The sequence below is a fragment of the Pyxicephalus adspersus genome, chromosome 3 (genome assembly GCF_032062135.1).
Source record: "Pyxicephalus adspersus chromosome 3, UCB_Pads_2.0, whole genome shotgun sequence".
In the NCBI taxonomy this organism is placed as follows: Eukaryota; Metazoa; Chordata; class Amphibia; order Anura; family Pyxicephalidae; genus Pyxicephalus; species Pyxicephalus adspersus.
The window spans coordinates 45,277,034-45,304,684 of record NC_092860.1 but is presented as its reverse complement, the minus strand read 5'-3'; the positions used below and the strand labels follow the sequence as shown (position 1 = coordinate 45,304,684).

The window sequence follows — 27,651 nt, the reverse complement described above, 5'->3', positions numbered from 1 at the left end:
TTTAAAAAATTTCATTAGTTGTCATTATAACTGCACAAAAACAAAGTTCTCAGCTAGGCTTGAAATGCCAAACAATACAATAAGCCAATACACATCTCCTGAAAATAGATTTATTTTGACTGTTTTTTTACAAGTAATTTTGTAAATATAACGGCCATTAACAGACACATTGCTGAGAATTGAAGAAAAAAGGACAATTGGAAAAATGTAGAACAGAAAACATAATCTAGACACAATCTATACATCAATCTTTTCCTACTTTGAACAACTAAGGACCTTCACAATTACTTTATGATGAACTGAAAAGTGCACTAACCCATAGCAAACACATTTCTTGTGACTATAGTACAATAAAATATGATGGGCTGCTATGGGTTACCACCTTTTACAGAAAGTCACTGCACCTTCAATGTTCTTCAGTTTTTTCTTTTAATATTAAGCATATGCTGTTTTAATAATCAGATTTTCCTTGTACTAGGTTATGCTCATTCTGCCCTACACAGCCATCTCAAATTGGAGAGAACTCTGGTATACTTCAGTTGTTTCCCAACACATCATTTGCCAGTGCCGGTCTTAGCCATGCAGTATTATAATGCCGCTTCTCTATACTGTCTATTTTGGGATACAAGACCATTGATTATTACCCAGTGCTGAACCATAGGTGCAAGCTAGCATCAATTTAGGCCTGTCCAGCTATGATTAGTACACTACATGTATTTTCACCAAGTTAGTTCCTGGTTAACAGCTAGTTACAAGTAAAAGTACAAGCACCTAGAGGTGCCTGCTCATACCTGTATCAGCTCCAATTGCTTTGTTATGCACATGCCATGCCATTCAAAACAGACAAAGCAATTTATACCTATGTAACAAGATGTGATGCTACTTAACATAAGGACCAAAGAGGTAACAAACATGATTGCTGTAGTCCAAGACTCTTGTACAGTCCTGCATTTATACCCTAAAAAGCAATGCCACCAGAGCAACGGAAACTCCAAACCTTTTATTTAGCTCTGCAGTCAAGCCAAAAACTCCAGTAAAATCACACGGCTTACAATTGGGGTTTGTGCTGGAGCCTCACTCTTTGTAAAATTAATGAACAGCCAAGTCTGAGCTGCTTTTTTCAAGTCTGAAAATAGCTGATTGGCATGATATGAATGCTAGAAATTATTCTCATCAATACTGAAGCAGGGCAGAAGGGCAAAACTTTTTGTATATGCGATCTATAATACCAAATTCTAATCATTACTAGGATGCCTACTATTACTGCCTCCTCCTGAATTACACTCCACAACTGGATTACATTCAGCAAAGTGTTTCATATCTGGTCCTGTGTTCCACATTTTAAAGATATGGATAAGATGGATTACAATGCATATCTTATCTCCACACCATTAAAGGTACCCATAGACATTGGACGGAAGTCTTTTATTAAAAGTAACCCAAAAGTTGAAAGTCTTTTTCTTTTTAATTGATAAAAAAAACATTGGTACTAACTAAATCAGGTAATGCCCCCCCCCCCCATGTTACCCTTTAGAGCTGTCCATTCTCAATATTCTGTCCTTTGAGCCTTTAGGAGTTATATGGATCTGATGACTGGTATCTAAGTTCTATGGGTATCTTTAATGACAGGTCACCTTGACTTTTCTATTAACTAGAGTTGGCCATTTTACGAATCATGTAGTTCAGGATGCCTCCATTGCGGTAATAGGTGAGTTCCACATCCGTGTCAAATCTCATTAAAGCTTCAAAGGTCTTGCCTGTGTCAAGCTGGAAGAGAAAGACAAAGAACATTAGGTTTTTATTCCAGAACCAAGATATGGCGTAATATCCATGATGCAATTAAAACATGTGTAAGTTTTTTTTGTTCATTATGTACAATGGCAAGATTACCAAGGCCATCTGTATATACAAATATTCGTAATGAGATCTAGGTCAGCTGCTAATGCTAAATATTACATCTAAAATTATAATTTGATGTATCTAACTACAATACCATTTACGTCATTACCCCCCAGAACAATATGCTACTAAAATCCAGGCATAAATTGTATTTTTCTTTACTATCTATTGAATAGATTGGTGGGAAAGTGAAGTAAAAGGTAGGTATAAGCCAATGTTGATACCATGAAAATTATTTTTAAGGAGGTTTTACAACTAAGTATGCCAGTTAGCACAAGAGAACCTGTACTGCCTGCTTCCGTTTACTGGGATGTGGCCTATTATCTATGCTGACACTAAAACATGTTTTTTTTTAATTTTCCTAATATAAGCCATTCCAAGGCCAAGATGTGGACTGGATAAAGAACATACCTTTATCTCAACATTCATACCAGGCCGGAGATCCTTGTCTTCAGGAATAAGAATGGTGTAACGCTCTTTACCAGTAAGTCCTAGATTGTCAGCAGTTTCTCCTGGCAAATACTGGAGAGGGATTATACCCATTCCAACCAGGTTACTGCGGTGAATGCGCTCATAGCTCTCAGCAAGGACAGCTTTTATGCCCTGTGTAAAATATGCATTATTCAGAGTGTGATTGATACAAATTCTATGAGCAGTGATTAGTTTAATATTCAGTGCAGAGTTTTAAGTATCATATTAGTATCTTCAACAAGTTTTTATGCAGCTACACACATTTGTTTTATGTTACCCAAGACATCAGTCAGACCCTCTAGTTATACTGTTATAATAACCATGTTGGTTGACTAGAGTTTCACTACAAAATGCAATATGTTTTGTAAAGATACTGTGCTTACAGAGATTAGATAAAAGCCATGAATGTCATGTATGACCCAGCACATCTCATGTATGGCCTCTGTTCTACAATTATGAAACTTTACTAGATGAGGCTGTTTAATTTATAGCGAAGGTAAGATGAGAAACGGGGTGCCAGCTTAATCTGGAAGCAACCATCAGCTAGTAAAATATATCCAGACAAATTACCTCATCCCCCCCCCCCTCCCCGATTTAGAGGTTTACTGTGTCCGGATTTGACTGTAACCTAGCCAAATATGACAAACTTCCAGGCCTTTATGCGCCATTCTGCCCACATCATAATACCAGTTTTCACCTCCAAGTTTCTAATACTAATCATATCTAAAAGATCTTAAAAAGTGTCTTCAACACATTACTGGTTTAAGGAGTCATAACCAAGGGAAGCCTTTTACCTTTTCAAATAATATAAATAAACAGTGCAATTCTCAGGGTAAGGTCAGATAACTGTCGTGCTGGTCAGTACGTGAAAAATGGCAATACACTTAATAAAACATTTACAGTATTGTATTATTACTATCTTCAATGGTATATTCGGTTGCTATAGTTCAAAGTAAAGCTTAAAAATGTGACAGCCACTGCTAACTTTAAAACAATAGTTGTCTGGCTACCTACATTTTACTGACCTGGAACAAAAATGCAGCCAGCCAATGGAGTCAGAAATCCCAGCCCACATAACTGTCCCAGGTCAGCAGTGGTAGTTTCCATGTTGCACTTAGTACATGTTTTTGTATAGTAATACCATATTGTGTTAAATGTCCTACTAAATGAATTTACCTGCAAAAAGGGTCCTTTGGCTGCCCAGTCTCTGGAGCTCCCAGATCCATATTCCTTGCCAGTTAAGATGATTAGGTTTTGGCCAGCCTGCTGATATCTCTCGGCAGCATCAAAAATATCAAGCTAGAAAAAAAATTTTTTTATCATATGATATCTGTAACAAAAATTTTTGAGAACAGAAGCACTCCGAGTTCCTCAGTATCTCCTAATTTATGGATTTTAGTTGCATTAGCAACTAACAAGTTGCAATTAAAAAACATTTTACACTGAATTCTAAGCAAACTGTTACACCTACTACTAAAAGCAAATATGTGATCTGTATTTGGCACAGTAGGTACTTACCGTTTCATTGGAGGGGAAATGTACAGTTAAAGGAGCCTGCTTGTTGATGAACTTGTTAAACAAGCGGATATTGGCAAACGTGCCTCTAGCCATGATAGCATCATTTCCTCTACGGGACCCATAGGAATTAAATTCTCTAGGCGTTAAACTGGAAGTGAAAAAGCGGTAAGCATTTCATTAAATTATGTTATTTTAACAATTTTGGAAAGAAAAAAAAAACTCAGTTACATCCTGATCATTGGGATCTGGTCAATAAATAATGTGTCCTAAACTCCTGCACCTGCAAAATAAGGATGTGGATGCTAACCTTTTCCACTGCCTGTGCCACTAGAATCTTTCTCTGTTCCATAGTAATCCTTCTCTGATGTACACAGGTAAACTGGAACTTTTTTTACAAGACTTTTAGAATATTCTGAGTCCCCCCACAACTTCCACAAATTTTTCCTGCTGAGCTCCACTTATTACATGAAGCATCAGTGACATGATGGTCAGCAAGAGCTACAAAGCTGTGTGTGGGGGGTACCCAGGTGAGCAAAACATACTGGCACGTCAGAAGGCAGAAGAAAACTTTCTCTACTTGAAAGTATGAAGATCAGGATTTATGACTTTCCTTAAATTTATGCTTGTTTTACCTATCATTATCCAAAGTTTAGACAATGTGTTCCTATACCATGTGTCAGCACGGTATAACATGGTTCTTTTTTTTTGGTCTTGTTAAAGGCTTCTAAAAGAGCTTTAGGCCTCGCACTAATGACAGATAAAGTGATCTGCAGAACAGCAGAACCCTAAAGAATGTAGCAAGAGATTCTCAAACCACGGATAAAAGGACTGGGTTATTAAAGAGAATAAAAGAGTGGATGTTTCCTTCTTACCCTCTGTTGGTTAAAAAACGAGCAGCAGGACTGTTTCTTGCAATATTTCCAGCAGGAGAAATGTGGTCAGTAGTTACAGAATCACCCAAGTTTAGGAGGACATAGGCATCAGTAATGGGTTTAGGAGGCTCAAGTTCCATTGTCTAAAGAAAAAACACATGAGGGTACATTCACTAAACTATGTTGCATGTGTTATTTTTATCTCAACAATTGTCATTTTCAGCCATGTGACTTTTTTTTAATCTCATAATGCCCTTGGTAACAAGAATTAAAATAGATAACTAAAGCATTTTGATAAGAGTATATTTCATCACTAGCTTTATTGGCTGCTTTCCTAAAGTACATCATTTCTAGCGTGTTATATAATTATTCTAAAGCAATATTTTTTTCAAAATTATAAAATAAAATCCTAAAGTTGCATTCAACTAATATAGGTGACACAAGCCTCTATCTATCAGGGTAGTCAGATTTCAATTTTTTTTTTATTAAATCCATCATTAAAAAAAAAAATAGGGGCTGCAATTGATGACTTTTTGTTAGAGGTGCATGACTCCTGATAAATTTAAATTATAATAAAAAATACAGCAAGTTCAAATGTCATTTCACAAACAATAGTCATAATTAAGTACTTCTCCGATGTAAGAATAAAGCCGAGCGCTACTTCTACTTCTACTAGTGTGAAGTTCAGCCGAGCTATTATACAACCTGACATTCACATTATTGTAATCTGGATTATGTACAGTACAAAAAGTGTTTTCATTTTATTTCAGATATAATGTGTTTAACAAGTTCATTTGAGTGTAAACAAGTGTAATGATATAGGTGTAGGTGAGTGCTATGGCCTGATGTGTGTTCAGGTGTCCTGTCTGCACTCTTCATATATGCTCCCATCCAGGGCTGAACTTTTAACATCATTTTGCACACCACCTAATAATAGGAAGTTCGGTGGCCCCCCTGGCCTTGGAGCCTCCCACTGCCCTGTCTTCAACAGAAGATCAGCAAACAAAGATAAAGGCAGCAGCATCTGCAGAACTTCCTCTGTCTGCTAAAAGAGCTCAGAAGTACTTGGAGGAACAGCTTTTTGGATTCAACTATAGGTGTTCACGTTTATTTTAAAACTGCATGGCTGCTTGTGTGTACTGCGATGGAAGGCTGTGTGCATGTTTCTGGATAAAACTGCAGGGCTATGTGAATGTTTGTGTGTATCCTGTAGGAATGTATGAATGTTTGTGTATAGTGCATATTGTGTGTATGTTTCTAAGTAAAATGTAGGGCTCTGGTGTTGTGTGTATAGTATATATGTTTGAGCATGTTTTTCTGTATAGGACAAATTATATCTAAACTTAGTGCAGGGCTATAGCTCATTTGTGTGTATAGTGCCGTGTTGTATGTATGTTTGCAATAGTGCAGGACTATGTGTATGTTTGTATTTAAATCAAAGAATATGCTAGTTAGTATAACATATTTTATATTTATATTTTAGTGAAAGCGGCACCCCATTCACAATGGCAAAAAATCTGTCAACTAACACGATAAAGTCTGCTGTTTATGAGCACCTTACACTATCAAGTGATGGGAAACATTACGTGTGCCAATGTATTCTTGAAGATGATGGTGAAAAACAATGTGATGGAAAAATTAGCGGTTTCAGTGGGTCTAACAAAAATGCACCTACAAGAGCATCAAATTTGAAAAGACACTTGCAGCGTTTTCATCCTAAAGTGTTAGAAGTTGTGAATGAGAAAGAGGTCAATGAAAATATTCCACCTATTTCTGGGATAAAAAATGTTCAGAAATCTACTGGAGACCAAACACAACTAAGAAGATTCTTTATATCTGACAAAGAAACCATAACAATGACACCAGAAAAATTGAAAAAACACAATATTGAAATGGTGGTAAAGAATAGTGTACCACTATCCTTCTTTTCACAGCCAGCCTTTTTAGGCCTAAATGGAGAAATGGCTAAAAAAACTTGTTGTTTCTCTGGAAAGAGAAAGTATAAGGAAACTTATAATTGAAGAGGCCAAATGTAAAAAGAAAGAACTACGAAAAGGTCTGAAGGAACATTTTGCCTTCATAAAAAGGATACATGCACACGTCACAGAGTCAATTATTTTGCTATTAATGTTGGATTTGTTGATGAAAATATTAAAACGATAATGCAAACCTTGGGAGTAAAGGACACCCACACCAGTGACTATCTTCAGAAGTTAGAGGAGGATGTTCTAGAAGATTTTGAAATTAAAAAGGAACAGGTTCTATGTATTGTGACAGATAATGCTTCAAATATGTTGAGCACAACTGAGAAAATAATAAAGTAGATGAAGAAAGTGACAGACAGATATTAAAGGAAGACAGTTCTGCAAGTATTGGAGAAAGTGAAAGCCAAGAGAATAGTGACATTTTAGATAATATTGTTGAAGAAGCATCTAAGCGTACTACTATTCAACATATGCGTTGTGCTGTTCATACTCTGCAACTTGCAATAAGAGATGGGCTGAAAGATCGTCATGCAGCTACTCTAATTGGCAAATTGAGGCAAGTAACTGCACCCAGGGCACCTAAAACAGATGCTATTTTGAAAAGACGTGCAGGAAAAAGAGCCATTTTGGATTAAACAACACAAACCACAGAGCACCAAGAACACCAGTAGTAAAGCGTTTGCTTGAACTAAAAGACTTTCTTGAAGAAATGGACAATTAAAATGTTTTATTACTGAAAGCCAGTGGACACAAGTAAAAGCACTGGAAAATCTACTTTCTAACACCTTTACTGTCACCAAGAGTTTGCAATCTGAAGATTGAACACCTGGTAAATTCTTCTTGAAATGGAAGAGCTTGATATATTGCCTGAACAAAAGTGGAGGGTTAATAGCTGATTGCATTGTGCCTTCAATGAAGAAAACAGAGAATCTCTTACTGGATAAATAAATCTTGTTAGCTGCTATTTATTTTGATCCAATGAGCCGAATTTTGTTGAGCGATGACCAGACTGATACTGTAAAAAAGGCCCTCTATGATGTAGCAGTTTGCATGAAGGGATTACTACCTGAAACACCACCACTGAATGAAGCTATAAGCACTGGTAACTCACAATCATCCTCTTCAAATGAAGAATTAAACTTTGATTCCTACTTGTACAAAATGGAACTTTCAACAGTAAAGCGACGTTGCATATGCTTGAAAGACAAACAACCAAAAAATGTCCAAATGTCCAAGAGATTCCAGCAGGAGTTTTTTTTTAAAGAATTAAAAGAAGTAGAAAAGTATGAACGCTCATCGAAACTGACTATAGAAGAAGCCATCCTTAGCTTTGTTTTTGTTTTAAAAACTACCAAAGAACGTTGTTCATATTTTTAAACTGGTAAAGTTCCTGTTCCTGATTTTTATGCATGCTATGCTACTGCTTTATAGCCACTTGATAAAAACAATAAATAAAACCTTATTGTTTTCATTTTTTGTCTTTTGTTTAATCTGGCCTCGGCTTCCGAGCCAGTAGTTCTGTGGTTAAATGGCATATATGTTGCCTTCCTTCAATCAACATGGAAAATACATTAGCATATACCAGGGTTTCTCATTTTTCATCTTCACACTTTTGCATTCAAACTTCACAATAAAAAAATTTTCACTCTTGTCAAAAAATTTTCACTATAAACATTCAAAACCTCAACAATAAAATTGAGGAATGCTTCTTGATTAAATGCTCGGGCTTGTGACTTAAACAGGAGGGTCACATTTTTATTCCTTACACAACAATTTCTGGAACGCACTCCAGCCACAAGATGCACCGCCCTTTGCCCAATAGGAGATTTTCCCCTTTTGGTTCTCATTGAGATGTTAAAATCTACTTCATCAAGAAAGTAGATGTTTTTTCCATCTTCCTTAGCAATGAGATCAAGGAGTTTGTTAGCATACCTAAGCCTTTCTTGAAGAGAGTGGGAATCATTGCGCCTTGAAGGAATTAAAGTTGTTTTAATGACCATTGGAATTTATCAATGCATCTATCTATTGTTGAAATAGATACATTTATTCCAAATTCGACAAATAATTGATCTTTCATTTCCCTAAAACTTATTCCACAATCTTCGGACATTATCTTGCGTAACTTCTCCTTATGGGCTTCATCCAACTTTGAATTTCTCAGACCTTCTCTTTCCACTCTACCAGAAGATTCATAGTTCTTAATCATTTTGGTTATGGTTGTATGATTAAAACCCAAAACCATCTATCTGGGATGCATCACTTCCATTTAGATAACTGTCTACCACTCTTTGACGTTCTGCATTACTTAATTCTCTGGTCATAAGGATAAGTGCAATACTAAATATAAAGCTAATAACTTTGAAGATAAAAAGATGAATAATATTGTTATCTTAAAACTTAGTATAAATCCCCGAAATAGAGATATTTAATTTTAAAATTTATTTAAGTAAAAATTCTAATAATTGACAAATCATGAATTTATTTTTTTGGTAAAATATTGTGGTATATCTAATTTCATAATAAATGTATTGATTTATGAATAATTAGGTGGTCTAAATTTTTTGGTGAAGTTTGAATGCAAAAGTGTGAAGATAAAATGAGGAACCCTCTAAATACAGGGGGGTCGGAGCCGTACCAGAGGAGGGTACCAGAAACTTAAGCTACGTACACACGTCAACGGTTCTCGCCCGATAAGCAGCTCAGGACCTTACAGATGACTAATATTGCACGTGTGTATGCAGCTTTAGGAATCAGAGTCGAAGGATTTATCTACCGACTCCACAGCCCTGACCACAGCTGTGAGCCATTTCCTATGGTTCATGAAACATGAGTAAGAAAATGACCTAAAATCATAACACGAGCATATTAGGTGCCCACACATTTCACAGGCCACATGCTTGTTCACAGTTTGTTTATCCTTTTTTTATGTATGATAACTTACAACCATTTAGGGTAATTTAATTACACATACCAAGTTGTCGAAGAAAGGAGGAGATTTGATGTAGGTTGAATTTAAATCCCAAGGATACAATTGATCGGTTGGTGCTTTCAGATTATTCCAGCTTTCGTTTACTTTCTGCAAAAACAAAATTACAATAAATAAGCACATTTTGCATGCAAACATGTTTGCAGTGACATTTGCCATTTTGGGTAATCTTTAGATAAAATAGCAACTGTTTACCCGTTATCTCAATTTTTACAAGAATCAGCACTGGCTCTTCCACAGTGTTTACATCCCTCCTGCATGATGAGGGCAAGAAGATCAACAAGATACCAATTCATATAAAAGGCAGGCACCCAGACCCGAAGCAGCCAACGTCTTTCCTCCCCACCAGGCTGTCTGAATTTGCTAATTTTCACTTTTTCAGAAAGTATTAAAGCTTACTATATCTGACCTACAGATTTCTGTTAGCCCATCTGTATATTGGTAAATAGGAATGCAACAGAGAAAGTAAACCACTAAAACATTCCAATTAAGGCCACAGCAAAAGGGTCCCTAAATTCAATTAGTTTTATACATCCTTAAAGCTTGTTTTATTTAAACAAACGCTTGGCTTACCAAATATTATCCAAATACAAGAGCCATGTATTTTTTTTACAACTACTGCAGGCATTTCCTGTAACAAATAGTCACTACTGCTCCATGTCTGTGCAGGAAGATGGGTCTTGTACCGCCCCCTGTAATTTTCTGTACTCGGCTGTAGTGGGTGGACTTTCTATGCCACTGACCTGTTACTGACCTTTGTGCAGACTATGTGCAGCACAGTGCTTATGTCACTACTACATATACAAGGTAATACCGGAGTTTGCAAAATCATTTGCTGCATACAAGGTGTGTTTAAATTCTTTGTAGGTACCAAAAATACTACATTTTTGTTTGCCAGAACTTCAACTTCAAAGGTTATATACATATACAAGTATGCTATCCACTCTACAAGATGCATACAAATTAAACTTACCTATCTTCATTATATATTTATAATTAGGATAAGTCGAGATATTTACAAAGTCTGCCCAGTGTGTCTCTTAGTAAAGGTGTCTAATCCTGCATAAGCTATATGTATATGAAAGGCCTGGATTTCATTCACTTAATCAGAAGAGCCCATCAACTGACTTTCTTTGAAGGTATGGAATATTAGAATTTCAAAATACATACCCATTTACAAACACTTCTCAGCAACTTACAACAGTTTTGTCCTAATAGTTTCTATTTTATGTTCACAGTATGGAGTTTTTTTTAAAATTATTTTTAGAATACCAAAATTAAGAAATAAAATTAAATTAAAATACCTCAATTTTTTCATAGACTTCTTTGAACATTCCTGGAATAACATATTTGCGCTCCACAACCTGTATTTCATCTCTGGTGGGCCAAATGTCTCTGAGAAATACAGGTTTGCCATCAGCATTGGTACCTGCAAGAGATAGTACACATGAACATCAATGAAAATTAATATCTATAGAAAAAAATACAGGAATTGCTCTGCTTTCCGAGCCAAACACCATGAACTTATTTTAAACAAAGTGATATCAGCTTTTTCTTTCTCCTGTTAACAGAAATGAACATTAATATTCCACACCAGTACATCTTCCTAGGACTAGTGTTTTTTTTCACAAATAAAAGAAAATAATGTTTTATAAGCTAGGGAACAGATCCTTTACTATTATCATCACATTTTGTCAATCAAATACATAAAACACAATATAGAATACACAAATATATGCTTTGAATTGGGGCAATAAAGGTATTTCCTACATATTTATAACAATCTCATAAACAGTGTGACTGTAATATCCGTAAGCGACAAACACCACAATGCCATCTACCTTTGTGAAAAAGCTGAGCTAAATCTACACATTAAGGGGGAGTCCAAAACCTATGGAGGTAGAGGGTGTATTTATAATTAGGCAAGAAAAATGTATTACCCAGAGGTTCAGTCTCAAAGTCGATTCTGATAGTCCCAGCTATGGCATAGGCAATTACAAGAGGTGGAGAAGCAAGGTAGTTTGCCCGAGTGTTTGGATGAACACGACCTTCAAAATTTCTATTGCCAGATAAAACCCCCACAGCAACTAAGTCTCCCTGGGGACAGAGGAAAGAAACATGGTAGTTACTAGATAAAAATGATCAGTACAGATAAACCAAAATCAATACACTGTTGTTTTTACATTTTTAAATGTCTACACAGTTGGACATAATACCAAAATAACACTACAGACTATACGCAGACATTTCAAACTGACTGACGCCTAAAGTCTTGTGTAGATGAGAATTTGTCTGGCAGCTTGACCAAACACTATCTTTTTCAGCCCCAAGTAGCACAATATTAGATTAACACAAGGTAATGTCATACTATACCTGAGTAATGGCTTCTACAACAGAGTCGGGTAAAGGGCCACTGTTTCCAATGCATGTCATACAGCCATATCCTACAACATCAAATCTGTGCAAAGAAATCAAAGTTACATGTTGAATAAACATAAAACATATAACCTAGAAGCCATTTCATAGGCAGAACTATGTTATCATTGTTTTACAAAAGTAGCATCTGTATAGGTAGAATAACAAAACTGCAGCAATTTTAATGGCGATAGTTGGGTCGTGAGAACTACCCTCTTCATTAAAGAGGAACTATACTCAAAAACTAGTCTTTCACATATTAATCTATTCTCACTTACTTGCACTAAAATGTCAGTCTTCCCTGGTGGCACCGGCTGGGTCATCTTTAACCCATGCAATAGATAATGATTTATAAAGTGTTTAGAAGTGACAGCTTGTGCCTGGCAAGTTTACTTTTTCTTGCTCTCCTGACCTTCTCCTCCACGCACTCCCCCACCCTCTCTCTGCGGAGAGCTCACAAGCTCAGCAGCTTCAGACTGAGCAGTGGCACAGTGACAAAGAAATCTGCATAATTAGTGCAGTGGGAGTGGATTAGAAACACTCCCACCACGGATGGCATTCACCAGATTGCACCTCACCACCTAGACAATAGAGAAACCTGGGGGTGTGGCTAGAACTCGTTTTTAATGTTTAAAGGTAAAAAAGGTAAGTTTAAAGGTAAAAAAAAAAAAGTATTCAGATGATTATAACTTCGGCTTGTTGGCTATATAAGCCAAAGTTGATTTTGTGAGTATAGGTACACTTTAAGTCTAGTGAAAGATGTATACCAACGTTACCTTTTACTTTAAAATTACATTTTTTAAGCGGGCAAGTTGTTGTAGGACACTTACCCAAGCTGGGAAAGATAAGGCATAACACCGCTATCTCGGAGGTAGTATGTCACAACACCACTTCCTGGAGACAGGCTTGTCTTGATGTAAGGTTTCACTGTCAGGCCAGCTTCTACAGCCTTTTTGGCTAGTAATCCTAGTAGAACAGATGACAGGTGAATGTCTAATAAGGTTCTCTTTGTATATGTCGTCATCACATCTTTAGGGCAAACCTGTGTTTCCCATACAGCACAAGGGCAATCATTAAGTACCAGTGTCACATGAAAAGAGGAGAGGTGCAGCAATATAAAGTATGTGCTGCTGGTAGACCAGGCATTAGGTGAAATGTTGACTTTTCTTTAAATTAGCCGAACATAAGTCCATCTGATGCATTATCCAAAATAAGGGAGAAGTTTCATAAAATTTTTAAAAGTTTGATTATAGACAAGCTGCTCTGTTCCAGCAAAAATAAACACTTTTGTTTGAGATGTAAAAAAATTAATGAATACATCTTTAAAACCTGCACTTTTAAAATTATGTGCTTCCACTCCATGTGACTGGTTTTTCTCTGTCTGTTCTTTAGGCCACGTGGGTCAGAAGCGCTAATGTCATCCATATAATGCAGGACCACAAGCCCTGCATTGCAAGTGAAGATGCCAAGTGCTCTCCCACAACCCAAAGTGTCAAATTCAGTAGGCACATGCTTGCTCTCATAGAAGCTAGGGATAAGGCAAATAGATTGCCTTTGTATGTAGACATTACCAAGCACTTAAACCTTGCAGTGTAGGGGGTAGACCCATAGCAAGGGATAGTTTTGTTTAAATTCCAGATATCAGCTTTAAGTATACTGAAAGTTTTTTTTCCCACATTTTAATATATATAGATATGTGTCTCTAGTCAGAAATCCACATTCTTTACTCATACAATCATAGAACACTATGAGATACAGACACATGGGAAAAGCACTCATAATGAAGAATAATATCATGGATAGTGGTTCTGTTTCAACCTATCCATTAGGTGTACTCTGGTATATATAGCTTGAAAAAAAGAGTCCCAGTTTGATACTTACACACTGTAGCTCCACTGCCACCACATTAACTTGGTGAAAAGATTGCAGCGAACACCAATGAACAGAGAAACATAAAACTCACCTGCACCAAGCATGACAGAAGGGTTGCTGGTGTTGGTGCAACTGGTGATAGCAGCTATGACCACAGAGCCATGGGAGACCTCATAATCAGCATCTTGATAGGAGAACTTCACGTTGTCTTTATGGTGTCCCTGAGGAATCTGAAAGCCCTTAAATCCTTGCTGTAACAATGCAAAAATATAGCATTAAACAAGTATGATTACCTAGAATAATTAAACTTTACAAATTCATTCAAGATTTTATGGAGATCTTAAGATATTGCTATTTACCAAAGTACTCTTCTGAAATCGGATCATGTTTAAATAGTTAATTTAAACATGCACTTCTTGTCCCTCTATGTCTACACTCACATCTTCCCTGTATCTATGGAAAGGCTCATAGTTGTCACCCAGGCTGAATAATAAATATGACTGCCCTTGCTGTCCCTTTAATACATGCTAGCTGACTGGACTAGTAGTTTACAAAACAAAGATAACATTGTTTTTGCTTGTGTTTTTTTTTTTGTTTTGTTTTTTAGCCAATGGGAAAATACATGAACACTGCAGCAAGACCATCATTTGAAAATGTTTATATAGCAAACACATTTAAGGACTGGTTGCTGCAATACATTACATTTAAATTACAATTTTCTTTGTGAGTTTAAATGGGCATTTTTTCTGACAAGATACACAACACGGAAATGGATCCCACATATAAACTTTAAATAACCAAGAATGACAATTAAAGAAACAGTATAATAAAAACTTTGGCTGAATGGTAACACTATCTCTCACTGCATATGGTTACTGTATACCAATTAATGATCTTTTTATTCTACCTGTACCAATATATAGAACATTCAGTGGAACCAAAAAATAACACAAAAAAAGGTTATACTAAAAAAGTAAAACGTAATACAGTGCATGCTTGGTTCTAGTGCAAAATGTCTCCAATCCCCAATATTTACCATAAAGTTAATATGAACATATCATGGCCTGCATGATTCATTAATGCTACATGCCCTTAGTTTGTAATTCCTGGTATTTTGTAGCTTTTATGGCTACATGATACATTTAGTGAATGATGGAAATTTGAGCCATAATGCAATCAGAAACTAGAAATGCAGTCCAGAACAGTGTTGCCAACCTTTTTGGTCCAGTGGACCACTAAAACTACCGACTTCTAAACACGCATGCGCGTGGAGCGGGGTGTCACTCAAAGGGGAGAAACCTCCTCCATCGTGACATCATGATGGCATAACCCTGCCCACTTATCATCACAGATGGGAATCATGCCCACTTCCCTGAGCCTGGGATTTGTACAGGGGACATAGTCCGCGGCTCTGGCCTGTGCGCCCCCCAGTGGGGTGGTTCTTTTGACCTTGCTCGGGGGTCCACCGGCAAGAGGCACAGACCACCAAACTTTTTTCGTGGATCACTGGTTGGCGACTGCTGGTCTAGAATACTGATCCTTCAGAATGATTTTTGTGACTTCAAAATAAAACACTGGGATTTAAAATTGCATGTCTTATAATATGGTACTACTACATATTGCTACAAGCTTCCAGCTAAATTACCTATGAATAATCATAATGAGGAACTATGATACCTATTTCTGATTCGGAACATGGCAATGCTACCTAGCTATCTCTCACCTTGGCTCCCAGGCAATTCTCAAAGTCTGTTTTCATGTCAGAAACAGACACTTTATCCTGGGGTCTCTTTGGTCCACTGCAGCATGGCACAACGGTACTGAGGTCCAACTCCACTACCTGCATGGACAAGAAGATTTAATTTTTTTTCACAACTGCACATAATCATTGTATTTGCTTCAATAATGCAAAACCTATTTAGTGGCTTCTAATGAATATTGATTGATTTTGCTTTTTCATTAAAAAAAAGATAAAACCCCAATTACTAAATAAACAGAAAATGTTATTGGAAACTGTATAGTATATGGTATAGTTACATACAATTTCTTATGTAACAGGTAACAGATTGTTCCATGTATGTCTAGATCAGTGGTGCTCAACAGGGGGATCGCCACGATCTACCAGATCGCAAAGGCACTGCGAGAAGATCACAGAGCCCTGCCTTTCAAAATAGTAACTCCTGTGCGCAGTAGAGTCCAACTTTTTATTGTTGGTAGATCATTTTGCCTTGGTCATTTTAAAAGTAGCTTGCAAGCCAAAAAAGTGTGGACATCCCTGGTATAGATGTACAAGACTGGACTGAGAATTTGGATATTGGGCTAACTGCCTAACTTTAATGCAAGTATCTGCTCCCTCCTATTGTGTGTTACATCCCCCACCTCTTAGACTGTAAGCTCTTCTGGGGAGGGTCCCCTCCTCCTCCTGTGTTACTGTTTGAATCGGTCTATCATTTGCAACCCCTATTTATTGTACAGCTCCGGATAATATTTTGGCGCTATATCAATACCATTTACTATTATTGAAAATAAAAATATTAACAAAATACTATTAGTTGTTAATGTTCTGTTTTTTTGGAATCACGACATATGAAGCATTCCTGACCTGGGTAAAATCTGGGTCTTGCTCTGTATTGTTGAAATCCCTGAAAAGCCCAGCAGCTTCCAAGTACTGCTGAATGTACTTTACTTTGTCTTCCTCACGACCTGCAATAGGAACATTATTTAGTAATGTAATTTTCTAAGGAAGAATGAAAAGTACTCAAGACAATATTTTGAAGATAATTCATAGCTGAATCTACAAGAAAGCATCAAAATGTTCATAACAGTTTACTGCCCAAGCAATTCAAAGGCCACTGTGTGAACATTGGTAAGCTGTGAAAATTGGTTGCATATTTGCAACTTTATATGAAAGCACCAATCGATATTGATTGAAAAATCCCTAAAATACTTTTTCTTTATGATTAAAAAAAAACACACACAAACCAAATTATATAAAAGTACCCAGGGTTACCAAATCTTTTTACATTTCAGAATAACACAAGGAGTGTTCAGAGACGAAGAGAGATATACCTGTTTGTTGCAGATATTGTATGCTGATCTGGTCCACAGGAAAAAATGCAGCTGTGGCTCCATATTCTGGGCACATGTTGGCAATAGTGGCTCTATCAGCAATAGAAAGTTGAGCGACACCTGGACCAAAAAACTCCACAAACTTTCCCACCACTCCAACTTGACGGAGGTGCTGTAAAGTATTAGAACATAACTCTCTTACATGAAATATATAAGGATGGCAAACACAAGCTCAATATTGAATTCATTGATTTTTTGGTAACTCTAACAGTACTTCCATTATCATATTCTAAACCACCATTAACAAATCAAAGAGATGTCACGATTTGCAATATATATTCATTTTACAATGACAACACAGTACAAGCATTGAGACTTTTTATACAGTTTGCCACAGTTGCACAAAGACTCTTCGATCCAGAGCCAGAAGAAGGTTTCTAACAGAATCTCTAAAAAGGTAGCACAAGTTAGCGTATTATCCAAACCACACAAACATTAGGGTTTGGAAGGACATGTATTTTAGAGACAATTCTTCCTGTCAGCTGAACTGGTGCTACTCAGCACATTTTGTTTCTCAAACGTACTGCTCTACCTCTGAAGTCTGACCATGATATGACCTAAACATGCTTAATGGTGGATACCATTACTGTGCTGTGAAATGGGTAGAGGAGGGGCACTGATGACATTTCTTTACAAAAGAAGGCACATAGGATATCTATATGGGCAACAAGGATTTGGGAGTTTTTAACTGTATGGTATGCCAGACTGTAATTCTGCTGTCAAGTAAAGGCAATATTTTGGTTAAACTGATGAAGCATAGGGCGAATCAAAAATTTTCCAACACATGCGGCATACAGTGATGATCTTAGTAATTCAAGGCAAATGTTCAAGGACATGACTAAGGCTGCTACTTTTCTTGTGATTGTTTATATGCATGACAAGGAACTCTAAACTGAGGTGAAAAACAAATAAAAGCATAATGAAAGACCTGAACTTCAGAAAGGTTGAAATCTGGTGACAAAGTACGATGCATGTTCATGTTTCATCCCACCAAACTGTAATAAACATTGTTTAAATAATAAAAAGAAAACAAGGAGCACAATTTTTCAAACATACCTTAGTTACTGTAAGCACAATGTCTGTGGAGGTCACCAAATGGTGAGGGTTCCCAACCAACTTATAGCCAATCACTTCAGGAAGCACCATGCTAATTGGCTGCCCAAGCATGACTGCTTCAGCTTCGATGCCACCAACACCTACACCAACAAAACACAAAGCAATTACTGACAATAATTTGAGGGAAAAAACCACTAAATCATACTGTTGTTCTCCTAAGAATTCTTACTGACAAAAGCTAAAATAAATACATTACAATTAATTATATTATTATTATACATTTTCAGCCAATTTTCTCCAAGGTTCGGGTGGGGAAAGCAAAGAACAAAAATTTTTGCTATCCAAGGCTCCTTTAGAAAGATTTGCCCTCACTTCCTGTACTGCTTTCCATGGTTCCACCAGACAGGAAATGAGGGAAAATCTGCAACAATCTGCGACAGTGATGGGAAAACTTATAAGGGTTATAGGTATAATCAGTTTCAGCTAAACAGACTTTTAAAAAAAACTTGGGGGATTGTTGCTAAGTTATACATGTATCATTAGTTACCCTCAACTTCAAAAACGCATTCTACTGTACAAAAAGTGTTTATAGCCAAAAAAAGTATATTTTCTCACCCCAACCAAGAACTCCAAGCCCATCAATCATTGTAGTGTGAGAGTCTGTTCCAACAAGACTATCAGGATAGTACAAGCCATCCTGGGAGAAGACCACTCTGGCCAGATACTCTAGATTGACCTGGTGAATGATTCCAGAGCCAGGAGGGATGATCCTCATATTCTGGAAGGCTTGGGAGCCCCACTGCAAGTTAAAATATTTGTAATTAAACAAGGCTCACAAACAATGAAAGCATTTTAAAATTATGTTGAAATAATTATGTATAAAGACAATGTCACCTATTCCATATTACTTACAAAGGAAGTATTACTCGTAATATACTGTTTGATATAAATTAGAAAAAGCTCTAATAGCAAGATGTTTAACTGACAATTTTGCTGAAATAACAACTACTCACCTATACCATAATGACAGTACGAGGTCTCACACTGAAGATGTAAAGAGGTATGGGAGCCAACATGTTTTACAACACATTTTTATGTGCACTGCCATTCATCTGAACATTTATACTTAAAGTAAACATGAATAAGTGTGTGGGAGACACGTCTAGGGTTCATGGCCTTATGTTAAGAACCCCTAAAAATATGAATGGGCAATGAACCATAAAACTCAAATACATGCATGTATGTGAATGGGTCTTCAAAGTTTTTGTGTTTTATGTTTTCATTAGTATACACAGGTAAAACACAGCAAATTTTTGCCAGCTATCACTTATTCATTTTAAAACTAAAGCTGCAGCACCAGTTGCTTGTGCTTTTATTTTTTGGCTTATAAGGTACAGAAAAAGACTGTTGTTTTAACCAAAATTCTTTATTATAAAAAAGTTGCTAGTCCGGTCATATTACCTATACTATAACCACCAAGTAGATGGAACAGTTGGGATATAAAACACTATCTGTTTCTATTTATTAAGGCACTCACCTTCAGAAACTCAAATCGCTCTCTATTCCTTTCAAATTCCAATTCCTGATTCTTCTGTAAACTGTCGTCCCTGAAAAACAGGGGATAAGAAGAAGGAGGTGTGCAGACAAAAGGAAATTTTTATTTCCTGGTAGGCAAATGCTTGGTGAATCTAAAAATAAAAGAACTTGTTTTATAAACAATAGGGTCCTGTGTAAAAAAAAAAAAAAACCTCCAGTGTGAAACCTTAATGATAAAAAAAGAAGGGGAGCAGAATTGTTTATTAGGAAAGAGACAAAAGGTTTTATTGAGATGAAGCCTAAAGCAACAAAATTCAATCTTCAGCACAATGCTGTCAGGAGGACTATGAATGATGATAAATGCTGCTCTAGGTTAGTACACTTTGCATTTAATCTTCTGTGCTTAGCAAAATATGGTTTTAATACAAGCATTTTGAATGCAATCCTTTATATTTTTATCTGATCCTAAACAATGCAGTCAGAATAAAGCTGCGTACACACTTGCAATTTTTGTCGTTGGAAAGGATCTTTCACGATCCTTTCCAACGACAAGGGGCTGCAAGATGCATGAACGATGCTGTACATACAGCACCGTTCATGCTCTATGGAGAGGGGAGGGGGGAGAGCGACGGAGCGGCACCCTGCTGCGCGCTCTCCCCTTCCCTTTCATTAGGATCGGCTGTCGTCCATCGTCCGTGGATCCGGCAGGTCGGTCGTCCGGACGATGGACGACACCGACTGTACACACGGAAGATTTTCGCCCGATAATTGGCCGATGCCGATTATCGGGCGATAAAAATCTGCCGTGTGTACGTAGCTTAAGGGACAACAGTGCTTACAACTTGTTTATTTTTGCAAAACAGTTTCATACTCTGTTATCATAGTATCAGTATCAATATACAAATACTGGTCTAATCTCTGTATAAGCTACTAGAGGCACAAATTACCTGATAAAGTCTAAATGAATAAGGGAACAGAATGGAACATTGCTTTGCAGGAGTGTATCCATGTTCCCTTTTTTGTGTAAATTTCATTGGTTTATATACTTATCACAAGTTAAATTCACCCCAATCAATCAAAAATTATGTAAGGCAAATGCATTGATGAAAACTGAGCTACTGAGACGACACAGAACTCTTGTGCTCCTTTGGGGTGCAGGTAAGCACAGGTTTAGTGTACATGGGCCCTAAACTACACATACGCTGTAAAATATTACTTAATATAGCTAATTTTATTATTCATCATTTAACAATTATGTAGATTTACAACCAAAACCAACTTTCAGCTTTTGGATAGGGTGGGGAAGAGTTAAGACTTCTATCAGATTTTTATTCCCTTCTGTGATGGAGAAATAAACCTTGCAATTGTCACAGTGACGCCAGAAGATCAAAGGGATATGAATCCTTTCACAGTTGTCTATAAACAGACAAATATCTAAAATGCCTATAGCTCTCAAAGATTATTTCCCTATCCCCAATTGTGTTATCAGAACTGGAGGTGGCAGAAAAGCTGCCTGCACTTAAAACTGCCAATCTTATCAAATTTCTAATTGGTAATCTATAAATTAGAAGCCCTAAAACACTGCACATGTGTATGATTATGTGCTGTTAGGCTGTGAAGGAGTTTATTATGTTTAACTACACAGGCCTGCAAATGGGAGTATTTGAATGGTAAGTACAACAACTTTCCACAGTGTTTTTCTCAAAAACACTGATCACTAAAAATTGATTGGTAACAATGGGTTGAAAGCACATTTTACTTTAGAATGACCTCAGATCTGATCTATTACTGGATCAGAAACTGATTTGAAGTAAATATTCTGCTTTGTAAGTAGCCTAAGAATAGCTAAGCACCACAAAGATAGGTTTTGTAAAGGCCAAAACAACCACACAGCATACAGCCCCAGAGCTAAGGTGGATCCAATTAGCACAGGAGACAGCTTGAGAGGAGGTCGGGAGAAAAGAGCTGGGAGATGTTTTCATGCATCAATTCCTCAGTTTTAATATGTGCATTCCTGACTTCATACAAAAAAAAGAAAGAACAACATAAATGGATGCATGCAAAAATATCATGCAAAAAAGAAAAGGAGATAATTTTGGAACAGTCTCACCTCCTGTTGAAGTCTACTTGAATAGAGTGATCGATCACCAGATCTACAGGACACACAGGGTTGATTTTCTTGGGATCACCTCCTAGTTGCTTTACTGCATCCCGCATGGCCGCAAAATCCACCACTGCAGGAACACCCCTGAATGACAACATCTAAATTAAATGTTTGTGGAACTCAAATACAGCATTAAACACACAATTGCAACTCTGTAAAGTCTGGTACAAAGGACATGATTTATTAAAGCTCTCCAAGGCTGGAGAGGATACACTTTCATCTGTGAAGTTGAGTGATCCAGCAAACCTGGAATGGATCTGGTCCAGGATTGAAAACGTTTGCTAACAAATAGTAAATGACTTTGAAGAAATCCATTCCAGGTTTGCTGGATCACCCAGCTTTACTGATGAAATGTTTCCTCTCCAGCCTTGGAGAGCTTTAATAAATCAGGCCCAAAAAGTAAGGAGGAAAATGTATTGGCAGGTAACAAGGGCAGGGAACACTAATTTGGGAAAAGTTTCTTTGCCCATGACTAACAAGCATTTCCACGTGCCTACTCATTCAAATATGGCACCATGGAAGCAATATTTTTTACATTTCTTGTAAATTATTTAGAAAAGTATAAAACAAATGTAGAATAATTACGTGAAATCCTGCAGGATAACGCGTGCTGGACGAAAAGGCACTTCCACATTCTCATGCTGGGTAACTTTCCAGTTAAGGATGTTCTCTACATCTTTACGTTTTACAAGAAATTCATCACAGTTCCTGATGGCTGCCTCCAAAAGCACCCGGACAGAGAAGGGCAGACGTGCTGAGAAGACATGAACATTCATGTTAAAGTTTGACTACAAACACCCATGGTTCTATACCAATAAAACGTTAAATACCTGCCCAAAGAAGTATATTCTGCTCAGCTAGTTGAAAATCAGACACCCCCTATCAGAGAGCACAGCAATGTTCTCAACCCTAATTGCACACTTTATTAAAAGCATTGCAAAGATTCAAAACTCAGCTCCCAGCTTGCAGATTGGATAATCAAGGAGAAGGACACTGATGAGAATAAAGCTACGTACACACTTCCAATTATTATCGTCGGAAAACGAACGACGAACGTTCCTGCACGATATATACGAACGATCGTATAGCACCGATCCTGCACATAGAGGTAACGACACGATCGTTCGTAGATATTGTACACACAATAGATACGATCGTTTAAGCGATAGAGGAACTATGTGCACGACAGGAAAGTGAACGGACGTTCGTTCATCACGCATGCTCAGACCATGGACGATCAACGAACGACCGTACACAGGAACGATGTTCAACGATCGTCGTCCAATCCGATCCGCCGGTCCGGTCGTTCGTTTCCAACAACTTTCCTCGTTCGTCGGCGTCGTTGGTTACTTTTTACGAACGATTTTTTGCCCAATCGATCGTTCGTCGTTCGATTGGAACGATAAAAATTGGAAGTGTGTACGCACCTTAACTCTTGTGTTCAATCTGCTGATTGTTGGTATGTTTCCTGCATATAGCAAAGCATAAATAGATTCTGGTATTCACTCTCACTTATCTAGTCTACAAGGTTCCATAACAAGAAGATGATATTAAACAAATAGATGGGAATTACATTTCAACATGAAAATAAATGCAGTAAATTACATTTGTCTAAAGTTTAGTTTTTAAGGAATACAGTTTGTTTTGCTGTCCAGTCACTAGTAGGTTAGTAGTGGAGTAGTAGTAGAGGTAGGTTGGTGACCAGACTGATCAGGTCATTATTCAACACTCACCGATTGTTAATACTTTTGACGAACAATGGACAGAGCTCTGGCTATGCTTTATTTATTGTGTCTTGGGTGTTTACCATGGGATTAATTACAGAGGCTACTATTTGGCCATGGTTAGGCAATGTTCAATTGTGTTTTCTTTTAACCTGGATTCCAGCCATCAAATTTGTCATTACTATGACCCATACCATATCTTTATTCATTAATTATGTTGTAAAGATTAAAACATTTCTTACCATATCTTTCATCGTTTAACTTGTGTAGGTTGAAGAACTTCTTGTCTGGTACATTAGGATCAAGTGGCTCTACTAGCTGCTGGAAGGGGTTACTCATAGTTCTTGTTTTAAATACACCTGAAAAAAATAATAAAAAATAATCATCAGAATTTATTATCATGGTTACTACACAAACCACAGCCCATTACACTGAACAATAGACCATTCATATACAACTGAGTAATGGAAATTAGACTAGGGCTAAGATTTGGTAAAGAATAGCCATAAAATTTCAAACAAATTTACAGAGACCAACAGCTACAAGCATTCTAGAAAAAACATAATACATGCAAGTTTTTAAAAGGAAAATACATTTTTGTCCTAAACTTTTCTTGTGCCCATCTTTAGTCTGTTTATAGAAGAATGTTAGTAAAACACTAGGTATAAGCTGAGCAATACTAGTTTCTGTAGTAACTGGATGTAAAACAAGGACAAAGTTCACAGCAAAAGCTTTCTATTCTTCTAAGGAATTCTGTGATCTGGGTGGAACGGGAGACAGAAAAAATCTACAAAACATATCACATGACACGTTTCTAATAAATTAATTTTCCGGAATGCTTAGAATTTTAAGGCCTTGACAATCATAGCAGTCTGCATGCTACAATGTGCAGACACTGGGCCTGATTTTTTAAAGTTCTCCAAAGCTGGAGAGGATACATTTTCATTAGTGAAACTGGGAGATCCAGCAAATCTGGAATGGTTCTGGTCCAGGACTGAAAATGTTCGCTAGCAAATGACTTTGAAGAAATTAATTCCAGGTTTGCTGGATCACCCAACTTCAAAGTGTATCCTCCCCGGCCTTGGAAAGGTTTAATAAATCAGGCCAAATCAGTTTTGATTTGTTAGGCATTTGTGCTGGTATTTAGCCCTCCATACAAGAAACAGGTAGAAGTACTATCGGAGAAGAAATATTACAGGAACAAACAAAAGCTTGATGGGACTAGTGATCCAGCGTAGAAGATTAATGGCATTATACAGTATATGTGTTACCTGAGCCACATATGTATATAGTTAAGTGTAAGTAACAAACTTTTTACAGAATATCCAACAGCTGTCACTGGAAGAGGTTTCCCACTGGAAGATTTCTACTTACATCCAGTTCCTGGGACAGCCTAAAATTGCTGGATTTTGCCATTAACGTCTGCAAACTAGACAAACTGACAGCAAGCCTAGAAAGGTTTGACTTTTTGAAGGCGATACATTATTTATACATTATTACATTATAGATACGTTATTAATTACAGCAATGAGTGAGGGCAGCAAAGGAGAGTAAAAGAGTCTGGAATATGGTCAATGATTCCCACAAGAGAATGTTTGACTCCGTTTTATAAGGAGAGCCCCTAAAGTGTTTCTTTTCTACCTGAAACCTGTATGTTTCCCACAGCAAACTAGGAAATCCCTCCCAAAAACCTACTCACGCGAGTTGACCCCCTCCCCCAGCCCAAAAATGTAATTTTTCTGACAAATACAGCACATTCCACATAGCTTTTGTGAATGACAGCTAATCTTGTGAGATAATGCTAATTCCTTCTTCAATTTTTCTTATGTCCAGAGATCTGGAGAAGCCAATGTCATGAACATTTCAAATGGAGGTGAAGTTTGTTGACGTGTTGGTGCAGGACAGAAAGTTTCCTTTTTTACCTTCCCAGACTGAGCGGAATTGTTGTCTCACATGCCCCCCCCCCGGACACTTAAGCTCATGGTGGGAGAATTTCAGTAGCAGGGGCAGTGCTGTCAGTCCAGAAAGCAGGAATAGGTGTGACCAGGTGTGGATTGACCAGCTTCATGCTTGTGAATCGGCAGAGGCAATTTTATTTTCTACACCATGTACAACATCTGCTGTGTAATCAGGAACAGCCAACGTGCAAACCCTTCGCTGAATTCACAAGTGGTGTAGCATTGTTGTCACAGAAAGATGCATTTATTGTACTTCAAAGACAGTATCAACAAGTATTTGTATTACTTTGCAGTGGGATTTTTAAGAATAATTTAAATTACACTTTTAAATGGGAACAGCAGTGTTTTTTCTCAATCCTAATGGGAGGCCACATTTCTCCTTAATGTATTTGACATATTCTCAATGCAGCTTTAAGTAGATTTGTATTTAGAAATGGCACTAACATATCAGCTTGTCTTTCTAATATCAACCTTACCTTAAAAACAATGAGGGGACTTCTGCTTTCTTTTCTGAGATAATACTGATCGGATACAATGGTGCTTATGTACAGTCAACATGTACAGTTTTTAGTGCGGTCACACTTCACCTAGTATTTCAGAAGCTCCCTCCCCTATTGCTTTTCCACAGTCAGCACTTTCTAAAACATTGCTGGTGAAAATAACACACAAGTGCCAGGCAGATGTGTAACCATGTTCCTGGAAAATAACACAAATGACAAAAGCAGCCCATGGTCAGTGACTCAGCACAAATATAACACCCTTCCCCTTTCCTTCTTCCACAGCAAATATCAGCCCAGTGCTGAACTTGGCCAGCAATATAAAAGGTGAGGCTCCAATAAAAGGCACCAGACAAAATCAATGGAGAATTACACAGAGGGGCGACTAGGCACTACCTGTAATTCTCTATTAAGTGAATATATATATATCTGGTATATAAAAGTATTTTCAAAACCTATATAGGTACTGACTGCATTTGCTTTAAGACACCTTCCCTCCAAGGTTTCCAAAGATCCATTCCTGGTATTACTTTTTAAAACCTTGACTACAAATACATCAAAAACATTGTGAAATGTTTAAAAGTAACTCACAAATTTATTCTTAGTTTTAAAAAAAATGGTTTATATGCAATAGTGTTTCCTCTGGCCAGGCCCCAAAACTACAAACATGGATTTAACAAGATCTGGAGCAGCACAGAGGTGACCCAAATCAGTTTTCTGTATCCAGACACATAACTCCTAATGCAACAGGTGTAATATAAGTGTTATAAAGAATAACAAACACAAAGTAAATACATGGGGTGTCATTGTCAACCTCCCAATTTTCTGGATGCCTGGCTGATTAAAATTTCTGGATTCATATTGTTCCATGTGTACTGCAGTGAGCGTGGATAAGCACATGCAAACTTAAGTAACTAAAGCCCAGGGGTGCAAACCAGTTACATAGGAAAGAATAGAATTTCTGCTTAGAATGCGTGGGTTTTGCAGTATGAAATTAGATAAATGTGATAAGCCCTTGCACTTGTATCAACTGGGCAAATGCAATGTGATTTCATATAAATTCTGACTGCAGTTAAAATACATTTTCAAACACTTTAGAAATTTAGTTTACTGACAAGTGGACCTACAAATAACCTCCTCACAGATGTTTTTTAATTCCTTGTTGTGGAGAAAGAGACTATAACAATCATTGTTAACACAATCTTCCATGTCCCATGTAACAGAGCTGGGGGCCTATGTGGCCAATCAGTCTTTGGGAGGGCGACAGTCACAAACACCTTTATACCTGGATGTACTGGGCATTGTTCTGTTCTTAGAGGAAAGAAGCCTGACGCCCTAAAGCTTAATGACCATGGCCTGTGGGATTATTCAGTAAAATTTCCTTATATCCATGTGTGCTTTGAGCCAGTCTCATTTATTGGTGCATTTATTTAGGAAACACATTTTCATTTTTATTTTTTAATACAATAAATAATCACCCTTAGGAAAAAAAGTAACAAAAGTCTGATGAAATCTTGAAAATGAAATCTTCTATATCAAAAACAGCAAAAACACAGTCCATATACTCTT

The 27,651-nt window shown here is 37.1% G+C and overlaps 1 protein-coding gene across 3 annotated transcripts in view; it reads right to left on the bottom strand.

Moving 5' to 3' along the window:
* Positions 1 to 96: 96 nt before the first annotated feature.
* Positions 97 to 27,651, bottom strand: part of ACO1 (aconitase 1) — a 39,037-nt gene continuing 11,482 nt past the window's right edge. For 2 of the 3 annotated variants that reach the window (XM_072404413.1, XM_072404414.1), the window contains exons 2-21: positions 23,870 to 23,986; positions 22,489 to 22,657; positions 21,850 to 21,987; positions 19,741 to 19,810; positions 18,819 to 19,002; positions 18,204 to 18,343; positions 17,088 to 17,259; positions 16,621 to 16,721; positions 15,742 to 15,858; positions 14,110 to 14,269; positions 12,977 to 13,112; positions 12,105 to 12,189; positions 11,672 to 11,828; positions 11,036 to 11,160; positions 9,717 to 9,821; positions 4,761 to 4,903; positions 3,889 to 4,036; positions 3,547 to 3,669; positions 2,311 to 2,502; positions 97 to 1,767 (exon numbers count right to left, since the gene is read on the bottom strand). In XM_072404413.1, the coding sequence (XP_072260514.1) occupies positions 1,648 to 1,767; positions 2,311 to 2,502; positions 3,547 to 3,669; positions 3,889 to 4,036; positions 4,761 to 4,903; positions 9,717 to 9,821; positions 11,036 to 11,160; positions 11,672 to 11,828; positions 12,105 to 12,189; positions 12,977 to 13,112; positions 14,110 to 14,269; positions 15,742 to 15,858; positions 16,621 to 16,721; positions 17,088 to 17,259; positions 18,204 to 18,343; positions 18,819 to 19,002; positions 19,741 to 19,810; positions 21,850 to 21,987; positions 22,489 to 22,657; positions 23,870 to 23,966 (2,682 nt within the window). In that variant the 5' untranslated portion in view covers positions 23,967 to 23,986 and the 3' untranslated portion in view covers positions 97 to 1,647. The remainder of the gene's footprint in view (positions 1,768 to 2,310; positions 2,503 to 3,546; positions 3,670 to 3,888; positions 4,037 to 4,760; positions 4,904 to 9,716; positions 9,822 to 11,035; positions 11,161 to 11,671; positions 11,829 to 12,104; positions 12,190 to 12,976; positions 13,113 to 14,109; positions 14,270 to 15,741; positions 15,859 to 16,620; positions 16,722 to 17,087; positions 17,260 to 18,203; positions 18,344 to 18,818; positions 19,003 to 19,740; positions 19,811 to 21,849; positions 21,988 to 22,488; positions 22,658 to 23,869; positions 23,987 to 27,651) is intronic. The other variant, XM_072404415.1, reaches the window with a different exon arrangement.